The sequence below is a fragment of the Macrobrachium nipponense genome, chromosome 29, assembly GCF_015104395.2.
Source record: "Macrobrachium nipponense isolate FS-2020 chromosome 29, ASM1510439v2, whole genome shotgun sequence".
Lineage (NCBI taxonomy): Eukaryota > Metazoa > Arthropoda > Malacostraca > Decapoda > Palaemonidae > Macrobrachium > Macrobrachium nipponense.
This window is the reverse complement of record NC_061092.1, coordinates 7,758,965-7,773,764: the sequence shown is the minus strand read 5'-3', so window position 1 is coordinate 7,773,764 and position 14,800 is coordinate 7,758,965. Positions and strand designations below refer to the sequence as shown.

The following is a 14,800-nucleotide window of genomic DNA, read 5'->3' as shown; positions in this document are numbered from 1 at the left end:
ACCATCACAAATAAGGAAGCAGTTAAAGACCCTTCGGTTGTGATGATGAATAGGAACATGTTATGCAATGATCAAATAGCAACTCTGTTGGCAAAATGTAAAGCAAAAATGGGAATGTTGTTACGGCACTTCAAAACAAGAAAAGCTGAACACATGATTATGCTTTATAAAACATATGTTCGTAGTCCACTTGAATATTGCAATATGATATGGTACCCACACTATCAAAAGGATATTGCAACAAATAGAGAGTGTACAAAGGTCCTTTACAGCTAGAATAGAAGAAGTTAAGGACCTAGACTACTGGGAAAGACTACAATTCTTAAAATTATATAGTCTAGAAAGGAGAAGAGAACGCTACATGATAATTCAGGCATGGAAACAGATAGAAGGAATAGCAGAAAATATCATGGAACTAAAAATATCAGAAAGAGCAAGCAGAGGTAGATTAATAGTGCCCAAAACTATACCAGGAAAAATAAGGAAAGCACACAGGACAATTAATCCACTACGCACCAGCATCGATAATGCAGCGTCTATTCAATGCGTTGCCAGCTATCTGAGGAATATATCAGGGAGTGAGCGTAGATGTGTTTAAGAATAAGCTCGACAAATATCTAAACTGCATCCCAGGACCATCCAAGATTGGAAGATGCAAAATATACCGGAAGATGTACTAGCAAACTCTCTGGTAGACATTAGAGGTGCCTCACACTGAGGGACCTGGGCAACCCGAACAAGATGTAAGGTCTGTAAGGTAAGGTAAGGTCTCTCTCTCTCTCTCTCTCTCTCTCTCTCTCTCTCTCTCAGTGATCGATATTATTACTCTGTCGCTGATGCTGAAACCAGCAGACTAAATGCTCTGCAATTATGACTTCTGCCTCTGCTATTAATGTTTATACTGCTGCTGCTGCTACAACCAATAAACCTGCATAACGAACGCCTCTCTCTCTCTCTCTCTCTCTCTCTCTCTCTCTCTCTCTCTCTCTCTCTCTCTTGTTTCCTGAAACTGAGCTTCGCTTATTTCTCGTTTTCTTTTGCCATATTATGGAGTGCACATGTAAGCTAGGTCATTTTGTGACTATATATACATATGTATAATACTATTATACATAAATACACTTTTATAATATATATATATATATATATATATACACATAATTCTTGATAAATAGTTTTTATAGAGAAAAGGAATCGCTTCAAGTGACGTATATGTGAAATGTACATATTGGTCACAATACATATCTGAAAGAGAGAGAGAGAGAGAGAGAGAGAGAGAGAGAGAGAGAGAGAGAGAGAGAGAGAGAGAGAGAGAGAAATGTTTGCTTTCTTGCTTGAATTTATATATAAAGGCCTATTTTACAACAAGCTGATCGAGATCATGAAATTGTGAGGCCTACGGCAAACAAAATGCTTTCATTATTTAAAACAGTACCTGTGACGTTTGCGCTGCATTTTAAAAAAATTTCTATATTATATCAAGAGAGGCTGGACTTGTGAGATATCAAATTTGCGTTGCTCAACTAGAGGGCATTGAAATATATATATCTTCTCGTGTTACTGTCGTAAAATTACATGGAGCAAGTATGAAGTTATAGTTATGACTGGATATATTGTCCTGAAGAGTATCTATGTTCTGTGTTCACCGGAGACATGAAGGTCTGCAGAGAGATCAGTTGAAGCTGAAGAAAGACGCACCCAAAGAATTTTGAACTCTAGTTAAAGGTTGATGTAGTCTGTCGTGCTCAGCTTGTCAGATTTCACTCAAACTCGATCAAGTCGGGCAAAGTGACGCTCTTAACATCCTTTGTCTTCCATCTTACTTTCTCCTTTCTCCTAACAGTTGTTTCATAGTGCAACTGCTTTGAGGTTTTCCTCCAGTTACACCTTTCAAACCTTTATTTACTCTCAATTTCCCTTTCATCGTTGAATGACCTCTTAGGTCCCAATGCTTGGCCTTTGACCTAAATTCTAGAATGCCATTCCAATTTGATCTCATTGGTTCCAAGGCTTGGCCTTTGATCAACATTCTAGAACCGTATTCCGACTTTACCTCATAGGTCCCAGGGCTTAGCCTTTGACGTACATTCTAGAATCGTATTCCAATTTGACCTCATAGGTCTCAGGGCTTAGCCTTTGACCTAGATTCTAGAATCGTATTCCAATTTGACCCCCATAGAACCTAAATTCTAGAATCTCGTTCCAATTTGACCTCATAGGTTCCAGCGCATAGCCTTTGGCCTAAATTCTAGAATCCCATTCCAATTTAATCACATAGAACCTAAATTCTAGAATTTCATTCCAATTTGACCTCATAGGTTCCAGCGCAGCTCTTCTAGAATCGCATTCCATTTTATCGTTGTTGAATACCGACAAAGATTAATCTACTGTGATGAAACGGTGTGCTGGAATCGACACGTGAGATGATGAAATTCCGAAAGAAAAAATATCACCCTGTTGGGGTTTGTCAGTAGGCCAAAGAATCTCTGATATTTATGCACCGAGGAGCGAGGAGAGCTTCATCCCTTCAAATCCTGATGGATTGTCCAATAACTTAGGGCGAATTCTAAAGGTTATATGCCTCTGGAGATGATTCAGTTTACTTATTCTGGAATAGAGAAGGATTAGGCTGGATGATTTGTCTCTGTCACGCCATTCTTGCAGTACTCTGGTTTGAGGACCCAGATACTTTAACTAGAGGAAGACAAATTTAAGACGATTTAATGGTTATGTAAATAAGGGCAAAGTCCTGGCCTTTCCTAGGGAGGGTAGAGAAACAATAGGTAATTTATAAGGTTTTAATGTCCGTGTATTCTTGGGATGTGGTAATAGATTCGTTTCAGCCGATATGCGTTGCAGGAGCCGTGATCAGTTTTCATTCTTGTAGGAAGGGAAGGCTTGCCAATAATTCTCGGAAAATACCACACAAATTATGAAGATAAGACTATAAATTCTAACCTGGACGGCGGTTAGATTTATTCTCTGTGAGAAGCACGCGCACGCGCGCACGAACCGAAGACAGAACTCCACAAGAGTGCTTTAGAGCGCATGAAAGTTTAGTAGTTGTAAGGTCTTATAAGCCCTTAGGAAATACGCAAGTTTTAGGAATGTCAGTGATCATTTGAGAGCGCTTGAATGTCGCTTGGGTGATTTAAGAAACGCGTCGTTTTCCATTTTAATTGCTGATTCTGATAAATGATCCTTTTTCTTTTGAATATATCAACATTAACATTCACAGTTTGATGGTGACGTGAGGCTTTTGCTGGACCGTGCAACAGAGGAAGTATAGGTACGCGTTAATAGAAAAGGAGAATAAAATCAATAGATATAGTTGCCCCATAAGGAAATCATCTTGTTACTATACTCGGTTTTTTTCCATCTGTCCATCCGCCTGTGGTGTTTGCGTATGGTAACACTGCGTCCCGGGCTTTAGATAGTTACATTCAGCTTACATTCAACACTAATAACAGTATCCTATTTCGAATATTAACGGTGTAATTCGCATACAGTAAATTATTAAAACACCTTTCAGTTGCAAATGTACACCCAGATATCCTTTTATTTACCTAAAACTTACACATAGCGTAACTATTTAAAGCCCGGGACGCAGTGTTACCATACAAAAACACCACAGGCGGATGGACAGATGGAAAAATCAGAGTATAGTAAAAGTAATAAGCAGAATCAGCAGCATACGAAGGCTCGTTGAGCGACTGATGATACCTTGGTTTTAAGGAAACACGGTGTGGCATTTTCATCTTGCGTTTGTAGATCGCTTTGGTAGTTCCCTGTTTCCTTTATTGTCTATGAAGAAACATACTTTGCCGTGCTTTATTGAAGGAAAAAATTGCTCTGATGGATTCGCCGGAAATCATTCGGTGGTCTGGTTAAATGACAGAATAATTAGATAAATGTCAGAATGACAAAAGTAAGCATAATAAAAGGCTTTAAAAATGGTACAACTGACGTTGAGATATAAAAGCTAGAAGCTTTCGTGGAAGTCCCAATCCTCAAGGGTTAAATTTGCATTTTTCGGCAGCATATGGCGCAAGAGGAAAGACTAACCAAAGCTTTAGCAAAAAGGACTAGTAACGCACGAAAGAAATCGGTAGTCGCTGAAAAGAGAAGCAAACCCAGCGAACGGTTTCTGATCAAAAATGTTGGATGACTGAAATCGTTCAGAGCACGGTATTATATTTATGCGAAACTTAGACGTGGGGAAAAAGAGCCGCTTTAAAATGTTACGGGTTTTGCCATTGCCCGACAAAGGCTGGAATGGAAGAGTAGTAGTAAGACTGAATTACTGACAGGGATCAAAATTATTGCTTAACTTGGCTCAAAGGAATGGAATGGAAAGATTTGGTGGAGTGAGTCGAACATTGAAAAAGAAGTTTAGGTCGGACCTGTATTCAGAGTTAAAAGGAAGTTAGAAAAGTAACGACTGGCGTGAAAATGTGGAATACAAGGACGGAGATTGGGAAACGGGATGAAATGCATGATAACTGAGAGGACCGAACAGTCGTAAGAAGTGATAAAGGTAAGAATTAAAAATCGGGGAATGAAAAAGACAATCTAATCCAAAATGTTTTGTGAGGATGAGAGAAATTTTTCGCATGATTCTGCACTTCACCAGTTGATAATGTAACTGATTTAGTAACCTCTCTCTCTCTCTCTCTCTCTCCATCTCTCTCTCTCTCTCTCTCTCTCTCTCTCTCTCCAACGGCCAGACCTCCCCGTCATCACGGTATCCGCAACCGACGTCGATGATCCTGACGAAGGGGCGAACGCGAGACTCCGGTACTCCATAGAGAGGAACGCCCTTCAGGAGAAGTCTGGCGAACCCGTTTTCAAGGTGAATCCAAATTCGGGCCTCATCACGACTGCCGTCTGCTGCCTAGACAGAGAGACGACGCCGGAGTACCACATCCAGGTCTCTGCTACTGACGGAGGAGGACTCAGGGGTGAGTATTGTTCTCCAAACTAGTAGATTTGTGAACGACATTGATGTTAAGCTCTGCGAATGTTTACACAGTAATATCTTATACCCATATATCTATATATATATATATATTATATATATATATATATATGTGTGTGTGTGTGTGTGGTGTGTGTGTGTGTGTGTGTGTCTATATATATGTATATGTAGATAGATAAATAGATTGTGATGATATAAAAGAAACGATAATCCACAGTAATTAATGTAAAGAAAATAAACAATTAGTTTTGTAATACGCCCAGAATTTTTTAAAAGCATTTATAGATATTCCTTATGTCAACAGAACGTAATGGCATATATATTTGAGAGAGAGAGAGAGAGAGAGAGAGAGAGAGAGAGAGAGAGAGAGAGAGAGAGAGAGAGAGAGAGAGAGAGGAATAGTATGTCTATTCTTTTAATATGTAAGAGCCTGAGATGAAGAGCCAAGACCAAGATAGTCAAGCTGGTGACGGTAAAAAAATAAAGATTGGACAGAATATTCTAAGATGGTTTAATTCCACGGTAAAGAGGATATGAAAGATTATAGTACACTTCAAAAGTGGCTCTGTATCGGATGTTTTTATAAGGAGGCCCCTCCGGTGAAGAGATTTGTGCATAGGCTTTTACGAATATGGAGACTTGGGGAGGTTTTTCGTACGAGAATTTTACTCTCGTTTCATTAATTCAGAGAAAGTGAGAGCTGTCTCGTTCTTTACCGGAATAATCCTTCCATGACGGATGAGTTTTTTCGTTAAGATACGTCTAAAGGATTTTTTCCCCAAAAATAATCCCCCCTCGTTTTATTTCACGATCTCGTTTCAGTCTCAGCTTCACCCCCGTAGGAGGCTATAGCCATCAGTGCAACTCACGCGGCGCACTGTAGGCGCTAAAGGCTATTTGCAGCGTCCCTTGCACCCCTAGCAGCAACCTTTTTCATCCATTTTACTGTGCCTCCGTTCTTATTATCTATCTATCGTCTTACTTTCCGCCATCCCAGACAATTGTTTCATAACGCAGCGCGAGATTTTCCTCCTGTTGCACCTCTCAGTGACCTCATAGGTCCCAGCGCTTGGCCTTTGTCTAAATTCCATATTTCAATTTCCACTTTCAGCCTTTCGAAATTTGAAGTGAACGGATTATGTGGTTTATTTTTTTTTTTTTTTTTACCTTTCTTTGTTTATTTATTGATTTGACCTGATGATGAAATATGAGAAAAATCAGAACGAAACATGCCACCGGGAATGTATGTAATATATAGTATATATATATATATATAATATATATATATATATATTAGATATATATAATAATATATATATATAGAATATATATATATATAATAATATATATATATATTACAAGATACAATAATGATTCTTATTTTATTCCATAGCCAAAATCATTTTTTTTATTCATTTATTTTTAGTTTTTGTATTGTTCATTTATATTAATTTATTTGTTCACGTATTAATGTGTTTATTAATTTATTTTATTCTTTTATTTACTTCCTTTTCCCTAATCTATTTACATTTCCTTCCTAATTTATTTACTTTTTCCTAATTTATTTTTTTCCTAATATATTTAATATTCGCTAATTTTATTTTACTTTTTTCTTTTCTTAATTTACTTTTCCTGATTTATTTTATTTATTAGACATTATTTATTTAAATTTTTTTACATTATTCATTTATTCTATATTATTCCTTTATTCGTCCACGCGTTCATCTTTCCCAACCCCCAAAGGAACGGCCATCGTGTTCGTGAGACTGGTGGACGTAAACGACAACTCGCCGCGCCTCGCCAGGAGGATGTGGGAAGCAGACGTGGACGAGACCTGGGGCGACGAACCCCCCGATAATTCGACGCTGCTGGAGATCTCGGTCAATGACAGGGATGTCAATAACTACTTCTTCTACAGGGTACGGCGAGAAGAGAGAGAGAGAGAGAGGAAGAGAGAGAGAGAGAGAGAGAGAGGTTAAAAGTTAATTCATTTGTAGAAATCTAATGTATCGCAACAGTTATTTGGTTGAACAAGGAAGAGAGAGAGAAGAGAGAGAGAGAGAGAGAGAGAGAGGTTAAAGTAATATTCATTTGATAGAAAGCTAATTATAGTAACATTTATTTGTTGTAACCATGAGAGAGAGGAGAGGGAGAGAGGAGAGGAGGAGGAGGAGAGAAGAGAGAGAGAGCGGTTAAAGTAATATTCTTTTGATAGAATTATAATGTATCGTAACAGTTATTTGTTTAACAATGAGAGAGAGAGAGAGGAGGAGAAGAGCGAGAGGAGAAGAGAGAAGGAGAGAGAGAGGGAGTTAGTAATATTCATTTGATAGAACTAATGATCGTAAACAGTTATTTGTTATAGAAACATGAGGAGAGAGAGAAAGAAAGAAGAGAGAGGAGAGGAGAGAGAGAGAGAGGTTAAAGTAATATTCAGTGATAGAATCTAAATGTATAGTAACCGTTATTTGTTGTAACAATGAGAGAGAGAGAGAGAGAGAAGAGAGAGAGAGAGAGAGAGAGAGAGAGGTAAAGTAATATTCATTACAATGTTATTAAATCAAGATTGAATGTACAAATAGTTGAGGATGAAGAAGAAGAGGAAGAGGAAGAAGAGAAAAGAAAAAGAAGAGAGGAAAACGGAAGAGAAGTAAACAAAATGAAATGACAGAAAAAAATAAGGAAAACAAAGAACAAGATAAAAGTATGGATGCAGAGATACTCATTGATACTACATATGAGGCAATAAAGCAGCATACCTACGAAGAAATAAATTACGATATGACAACAGAAAAGCAAATCCCGAAGAGGCTCTACCCAGATCTACACAATGACGGGAAAGAGGGAAAAAATAGACAAGAAAGACAAAATCTGCAACCTTTTGAAAAGAGGGAATTGCAGATTTGGAGAAAGATGTTACTACAAACATCCTAAGGTATGTCAAAACTATGAAATATATGGTAAATGTGCATACTTAGATGGCTATGGGGATGATTGCAGAGATCTGCATCCAAAAATATGTAAAAACCTAAAAGAAGGAAAAGGATGTAAGTTCGACAAAAAATGCAAATATATGCACCTGTAGCCATGAATCATAATCAAATAAATAACCAACCAAGTAATAAAAATCCAAAATAGAAAAGAAAGAAACAAATAAAGAGAGAATCAAGATCAGTAAAAAGAGAAAAGCAAACCACAATGAGATATGCAGAGGTGTCAGCAAAAAATTTCAAAGCATCAGCTCCGAAATTCTACTCAAGAGATAATAACTGTATTTATTATGCAAGAGGATATTGCAGAAACGGAAGAAAATTGCACGGAGAAAATTGCAGATTCAGGACACAAAATTTGTTACTAATTATGATGAAGGAAGATCAAATATTATGGAAAAGTTGGATTTTTTAATGTCAGAATTTCTGGAAATGAAAAAAGAACAACATACCAGAACAGGAAAGAGACATGGGAAAATCCTTATTACTACCAATATTAAATGAAGGAGAAACACGCAAACCATCATAGTGATGAATGCGCAGGGTTTAGTTACGAGTAACTCAAAAGAAAATAGAGTACTTAGAAGAACTAACCCAAAATGAAAAGAAAATAGAATATAATGAAATATAAGTGAAACCTGGTATTTCCCAAGAGACTGGGAAATGATGATCAAATAAAAGGGTTCCAAAACTTATAGATCAGATAGAAAAAATAGGAATCAAGGGGAACCGCAATATATGGGAAAAGACAAAAAACAAGGAAAAATATATGAGAAATATAGTAACTCAGAATGTGAACTAATAGCGGTAGAATTTGAATCTGAAAAATTGATAACCATAGAAAATATAGACCTCCTAATACTAAGAGTTTTTGACTTAAATAATTGAAAAATTGGATGATATGTAGACAATCACAAGGACTGGACTATTTCTCCTATCTGGTACTCAACTTTCCTTTCGTAGAATGGAAAGAACGAATAGGAGACTGTGGTTGTACTTATACATATAAAAAAAGAGAGAATAGTAGTGCAGAAGATAAGAGGCAATTTGAAAAGCTATTAGATATGCTACTAGAATACAACATTCAACAATAAATCACCTGCCAACAAGAAAGGAAAATACTTTCAGACCTAGTATTTGTGAACGAGATGAATTATGTTAAAGAAATAATAGTTTATAATGCGAGTATTTCAGATCATAATGTCACAGAATTAAAACAGTTCATTCCAAAGCAAGTGAAAATAGAGATAAGCAAGAAATGAAAAAGTGGGGAAGGTATGGATGGAAAACACTTCTACAGTAAAAATATAAAAAATGGTCAGAAATTATGAAGAATTAAACAAAGATTGGGATAACATTTTTCGTAAGTGATGAACATAAGGGTAAATACGGAGATATTATATAAAATATTGGAGAAAAATAGTGGATAAATATATACCGAAGAAGAAAAGTAAACATCATTCATGATACCAAGAGACAGAAGGATCTTGTTCCAGAAAATCAGAAAGTGGAAAAAAGGTCTTGCAAAAGAAATAAAAGCATGGAAAGTTATAGAACTAAAAAGTAAGATAGAAAATGCAGAACAAAGATTATACAATCAAAAGAAAATGAAAAACGGGACTTGGAAGAAAAAACCCTATTAAATATCAAGCAAACCCCAAACTATTATACTCATATGCGAAAAGAAAGATGAATAAAAGAAGAAAGAAATAGGCCCTCTGAGAATTGAAGGGAGATTAACGAATGAAAAAAAGGAAATTTGCAACATACTGGCCAGAACGATATAAGAGAGAATTCACCCCTAGAATAGATAATGAAGATAATGATATAGAAGTAAGGGACGAAAATAGTGAATATTTAGCTGACATAGAAAATTAATGAAGCTGATATTGTGCAGGCAATTAATGAAATTAAAAATGGAGCTGCTGCAGGGCCGGATGGAGTCCCTGCTATTTGTTAAAGAAAGTAGTTCATTCTATCGCAAAGCCACTTGCAATATTATTAAGACAAAGTGTAGATACAGGCAAGATTTATGATGAGCACAAATTAGCATATATCACCCCTACTTTCAAAAGTGGATCAGACTAGAGGCAAGTAATTATAGGCCTGTGAGTCTAACATCACATATTATGAAAGTGTATGAAAGGGTAATGAAGAAAAATATTATGAAACATTTAATAAAAAATAATTTGTTTAATATAGGACAACACGGTTTCGTACCCGGAAAAAGTACACAAACCCAACTGTTAGTCCACCATGAGAAACATATTCAAAAATATGAAAAGCGGAAATGAAACAGATGTGGTTTATCTAGACTTTGCAAAAGCTTTTGACAAAGATAGACCATAATATATTAGCAAAGAAGAAAATTAGAAAACACAATATCGTAGATAAAGTAGGAAGATGGTTAAAAGAATTTTTACACAACGAAAACAGATAGTTATTGCAAACGATGAGAAATCTGATGAAACCAAGGTAATATCCGGTGTGCCACAAGGTACGGTGCTAGCTGCAATATGTTTGTTATTATGATTGAAGACATAGACAGTAATGTTAAGGATTCGGTAGTGAGTAGTTTCGCTGATGACACAAGAATAAGTAGAGAAATTACTTGTGATGAAGATAGGAACGCTCTACAAAGAGACCTTAACAAAGTATATGATTGGCAGAGGTAAAATAGGATGGTATTTAACTCTGATAAATTTGAATCAATAAATTATGGAGACAGAGAAGGAAAAGCTATATGCATATAGGGGACCTAATATGAGACAATCACAAATAAGGAAGCAGTTAAAGACCTTGGTGGTGTGATGATGAATAGGAAACATGTTATGCAATGATCAAATAGCCATTCCGTTGGCAAAATGTAAAGCAAAAATGGGAATGTTGTTACGGCACTTCAAAACAAGAAAAGCTGAACACATGATTATGCTTTATAAAACATATGTTTGTAGTCCACTTGAATATTGCAATATGATATGGTACCCACACTATCAAAAGGATATTGCACAAATAGAGAGTGTACAAAGGTCCTTTACAGCTATAATAGAAGAAGTTAAGGACCTAGACTACTGGGACGACTACAATCCTTAAAATTATATAGTCTAGAAAGGAGAAGAGAACGCTACATGATAATTCAGGCATGGAAACAGATAGAAGGAATAACAGAAAATATCATGGAACTAAAATATCAGAAAGAGCAAGCAGAGGTAGATTAATAGTGCCCAAAACTATACCAGGAAAAATAAGGAAAGCACACAGAACATTAATCCACTACGCACCAGCAATCGATAATGCAGCGTCTATTCAATGCGTGCCAGCTCATCTGAGGAATATATCAGGAGTGAGCGTAGATGTGTTTAAGAATAAGCTCGACAAATATCTAAACTGCATCCCAGACCATCCAAGATTGGAAGATGCAAAATATACGAGATGTACTAGCAACCTCTGGTAGACATTAGAGGCGCCTCACACTGAGGGACCTGGGGCAACCCGAACGAACTGTAAGGTCTGTAAGGTCTGATCGTAACAGTTATTTTGTTGTAAAAAAGAGAAAGAGAGGGAGAGAGAGAGAGAGGAGAGAGAAGAGAGAGAGAGGTTTAAAGTAATATTCCATTTGAATAGAATCTAATGTACGTAACAGTTATTTGTTGTAACAATGAGAGAGAGAGAGAGAGAGAGAGAGAGAGAGAGAGAGAGAGAGAGGTTAAAGTAATATTCATTTGATAGAATCTAATGTATCGTAACAGTTATTTGTTGTAACAATGAGAGAGAGAGAGAGAGAGAGAGAGAGAGAGAGGTTAAAGTAATATTCATTTGATAGAATCTAATGTATCGTAACAGTTATTTGTTGTAGAGAGAGAGAGAGAGAGAGAGGTTTTTTAAAGTATATTCATTTGATAGAATCTAATGATCGTACAGTTATTTGTTGTAACAATGAGAGATGAGAGAGAGAGAGAGAGAGAGAGAGAGAGAGAGAGAGAGAGGGAGGTTAAAGTAATATTCATTTGATAGAATCTAATGTATCGTAACAGTTATTTGTTGTAACAATGAGAGAGAGAGAGAGAGAGAGAGAGAGAGAGAGGTTAAAGTAATATTCATTTGATAGAATCTAATGTATCGTAACAGTTATTTGTTGTAACAATGAGAGAGAGAGAGAGAGAGGTTAGTATTCATTTGATTAGAATAATGTATAGCAGTTATTTGTTGTCAATGAGAGAGAGAGAGAGAGGAGAGAGAGAGAGAGAGAGAGAGAGAGAGAGGGAGGTAGAATCTTTGATAGAATCTAATGTATCGTACAGTTTATTTGTTGTAACAATGAGAGAGAGAGAGAGAGAGAGAGAGAGAGAGAGTTTAAAGTTAAATATTCATTTGAATAGAATCTAATGTTATTTCGTAACAGTTTATTTGTTGTAACAATGGAGAAAGAGAGAGAGGGAGAGAGAAGGAGAGAGGAGAGAGAGAGAGGAGAAGAGAGGGAGGGAATTTAAAGTAATATTATTTGATTGAATCAATGTATCGTAACAGTTATTTGTTGTAACAATGAGGAGAGAGAGAGAGAGAGATAGAGAGAGAGAGAGAGAGAGAGAGAGAGGCGAGGGGTTTAAAGTAATATTCATTTTGGATAGAATATTAATGTTCGTAAAACAGTTTATTTGTTTTGTAACAAGAGAGAGAGAGAAAGATTAGAGAGAGAGAGAGAGAGAGAGAGAGAGAGAGGTTTAAAGTTAAATAATATTCATTTGATAGAATCTAATGTATCGTAACAGTTATTTGTTGTAACAATGAGAGAGAGAGAGAGAGAGAGAGACAGAGAGAGAGAGAGAGAGAGAGAGAGAGAGACAGGGAGACAGACATGACAGACAGAGAGAGAGAGAGAGAGAGAGAGAGAGAGAGAGAGAGAGAGAGAAAAGAAAGAGACAGAGAACAGACAGACAGACAGAGATAGAGGAGAGAGAGAGAGAGAGGTTTAAAGTAATATTCAATTTGAATAGAATCTAATGTATCGAACAGTTATTTGTTTTTGTAAACAATGAGAGAGAGAGAGAGAGAGAGAGAGAGAGGTTAAAGTAATATTCATTTGACAGAATCTAATGTATTGTAACAGTTATTTGTTGTAACAATAAGAGAGAGAGAGAGGTTAAAGTAATATTCATTTGATAGAATCTAATGTATCGTAACAGTTATTTGTTGTAACAATTCGAGAGAGAGAGAGAGAGAGAGAGAGAATTGCATTCATGGATAAACTTCCTGGAAATCTGTGTATCACGAAAAAATGACAGAATTTAAAATATAGTTTAAATATTTGTTTATAAAGAGTAATGAATTTTTTCTTTTTAGTATGGTGTTATTGTTTTTGATGTAATGTGGTTTCAAACACGAAATTAAATTACTTAATTATGTCAGAAACACATAAACAATTAATGAAGGGAGAGGTTAGATATTCTTAGCTGCCTTATTTTATAGATAAATAAGGAAGGCTATCTATAAAAACCCATAACGTCTTTTACGAAGACGTGTGGATACGTGTATATCGCATATACGTTCGTGTGTGTGTATATATATATATATATATATATATATATATATTATATATCGAGCTACAATGTCCTTTAATATCTAATTCGCTCTACCTCGGAATTAATATGTTTTCATATATGCTTAACCGCAAGGGGAATTTTTTCTCGATAAATAGACTTGCGTGGACCAGGGCGCGAACCCATGGATCCTTTCAAATCCAGGAACGTCAGTGAAGCTTTTACCTACTACACCGCCTCTCGCGGTGGTGTAGTAGGTAAAAGCTTCACTGACGTTCTGGATTTGAAAGGATCCATGGGTTCGCGCCCTGGTCCACGCAAGTCTATTATCGAGAAAATTCCCCTTCGGTTAAGCATATATGAAAATATATTAATTCCGAGGTAGAGCGAATTAGATATTAAAGGACATTGTAGCTCGATATATGTATATGAATCACGGAAATGTGACATGGACTTATATATAGGATATATATACATATAGTATTATATATATATATCTATATATATATATATATATATATATATGAATAACCTTGTCACGAAGTATATAAAACGTGATACTATGTATAAACAAGTTTTTTTTTGCCACGAAGGAAAAAAATGTTTTTGTGAATGCGTTTGTAAAAACGCGTTCTGCGTACACAAATAAATAAATGAATAATATAAGGTGGGAATTCAAATTTTCCAGGTGGTGGAAGAAAGCGGGAATGGATGGGACCATTTCGGCATCAGAACCTTGGGCAACCTGGGCCATTTGTACGCCCGTCAGACCCTCGACTTCGAGGACGAAAGCCATCGCAAGGGATTTAGGTTCTTGATACAAGTCACAGACAAGGTAAGGCAATAATGGCGGCGCTGAGGTGCCACTGAACCAATACTTTCCCAGAAAGCAAGACGGATATGCAAATTAGACGGTCCCACCGAATCGTGGACCAGTTCTTAGACGGTTAACATAGGCATTTCTTTCGTGGTCTCTTGTTTCTTTGTGTTTTTTATGTATGTGTGTATAAATATATGTACGCATAAAAATTATATTTATATATATATGTGTGTGTGTATGTTTATGTATGTATATGCATATATAATTACATGTGAGACAAACTGTCATTTAAACAAATGTTTTACCCTGCATGATTTAAAAAAAACCAAAAAAAAAATGTGCGTCTCCAAACACGGTGCAATACGAACATACAAAAAGTTAATCCGGGTATTCCCCTAAAGGGTCGAGGCGGCTGGTTCGACGGACGTCATTTGGACTCGGCATGGGTCAAAGTTCGCCTGAAAGACCTGAACGA

The 14,800-nt window shown here is 36.3% G+C and overlaps 1 protein-coding gene across 1 annotated transcript in view; it reads left to right on the top strand.

Annotated features, from left to right (window-relative positions):
• Positions 1–14,800, top strand: part of LOC135206003 (putative neural-cadherin 2) — an 87,465-nt gene that overhangs the window by 28,826 nt on the left and 43,839 nt on the right. Inside the window, 4 exon segments of the mRNA XM_064237174.1 lie at positions 4,728–4,961; positions 6,722–6,897; positions 14,194–14,340; positions 14,727–14,785. Of these exon segments, the coding sequence (XP_064093244.1) occupies positions 4,728–4,961; positions 6,722–6,897; positions 14,194–14,340; positions 14,727–14,785 (616 nt within the window).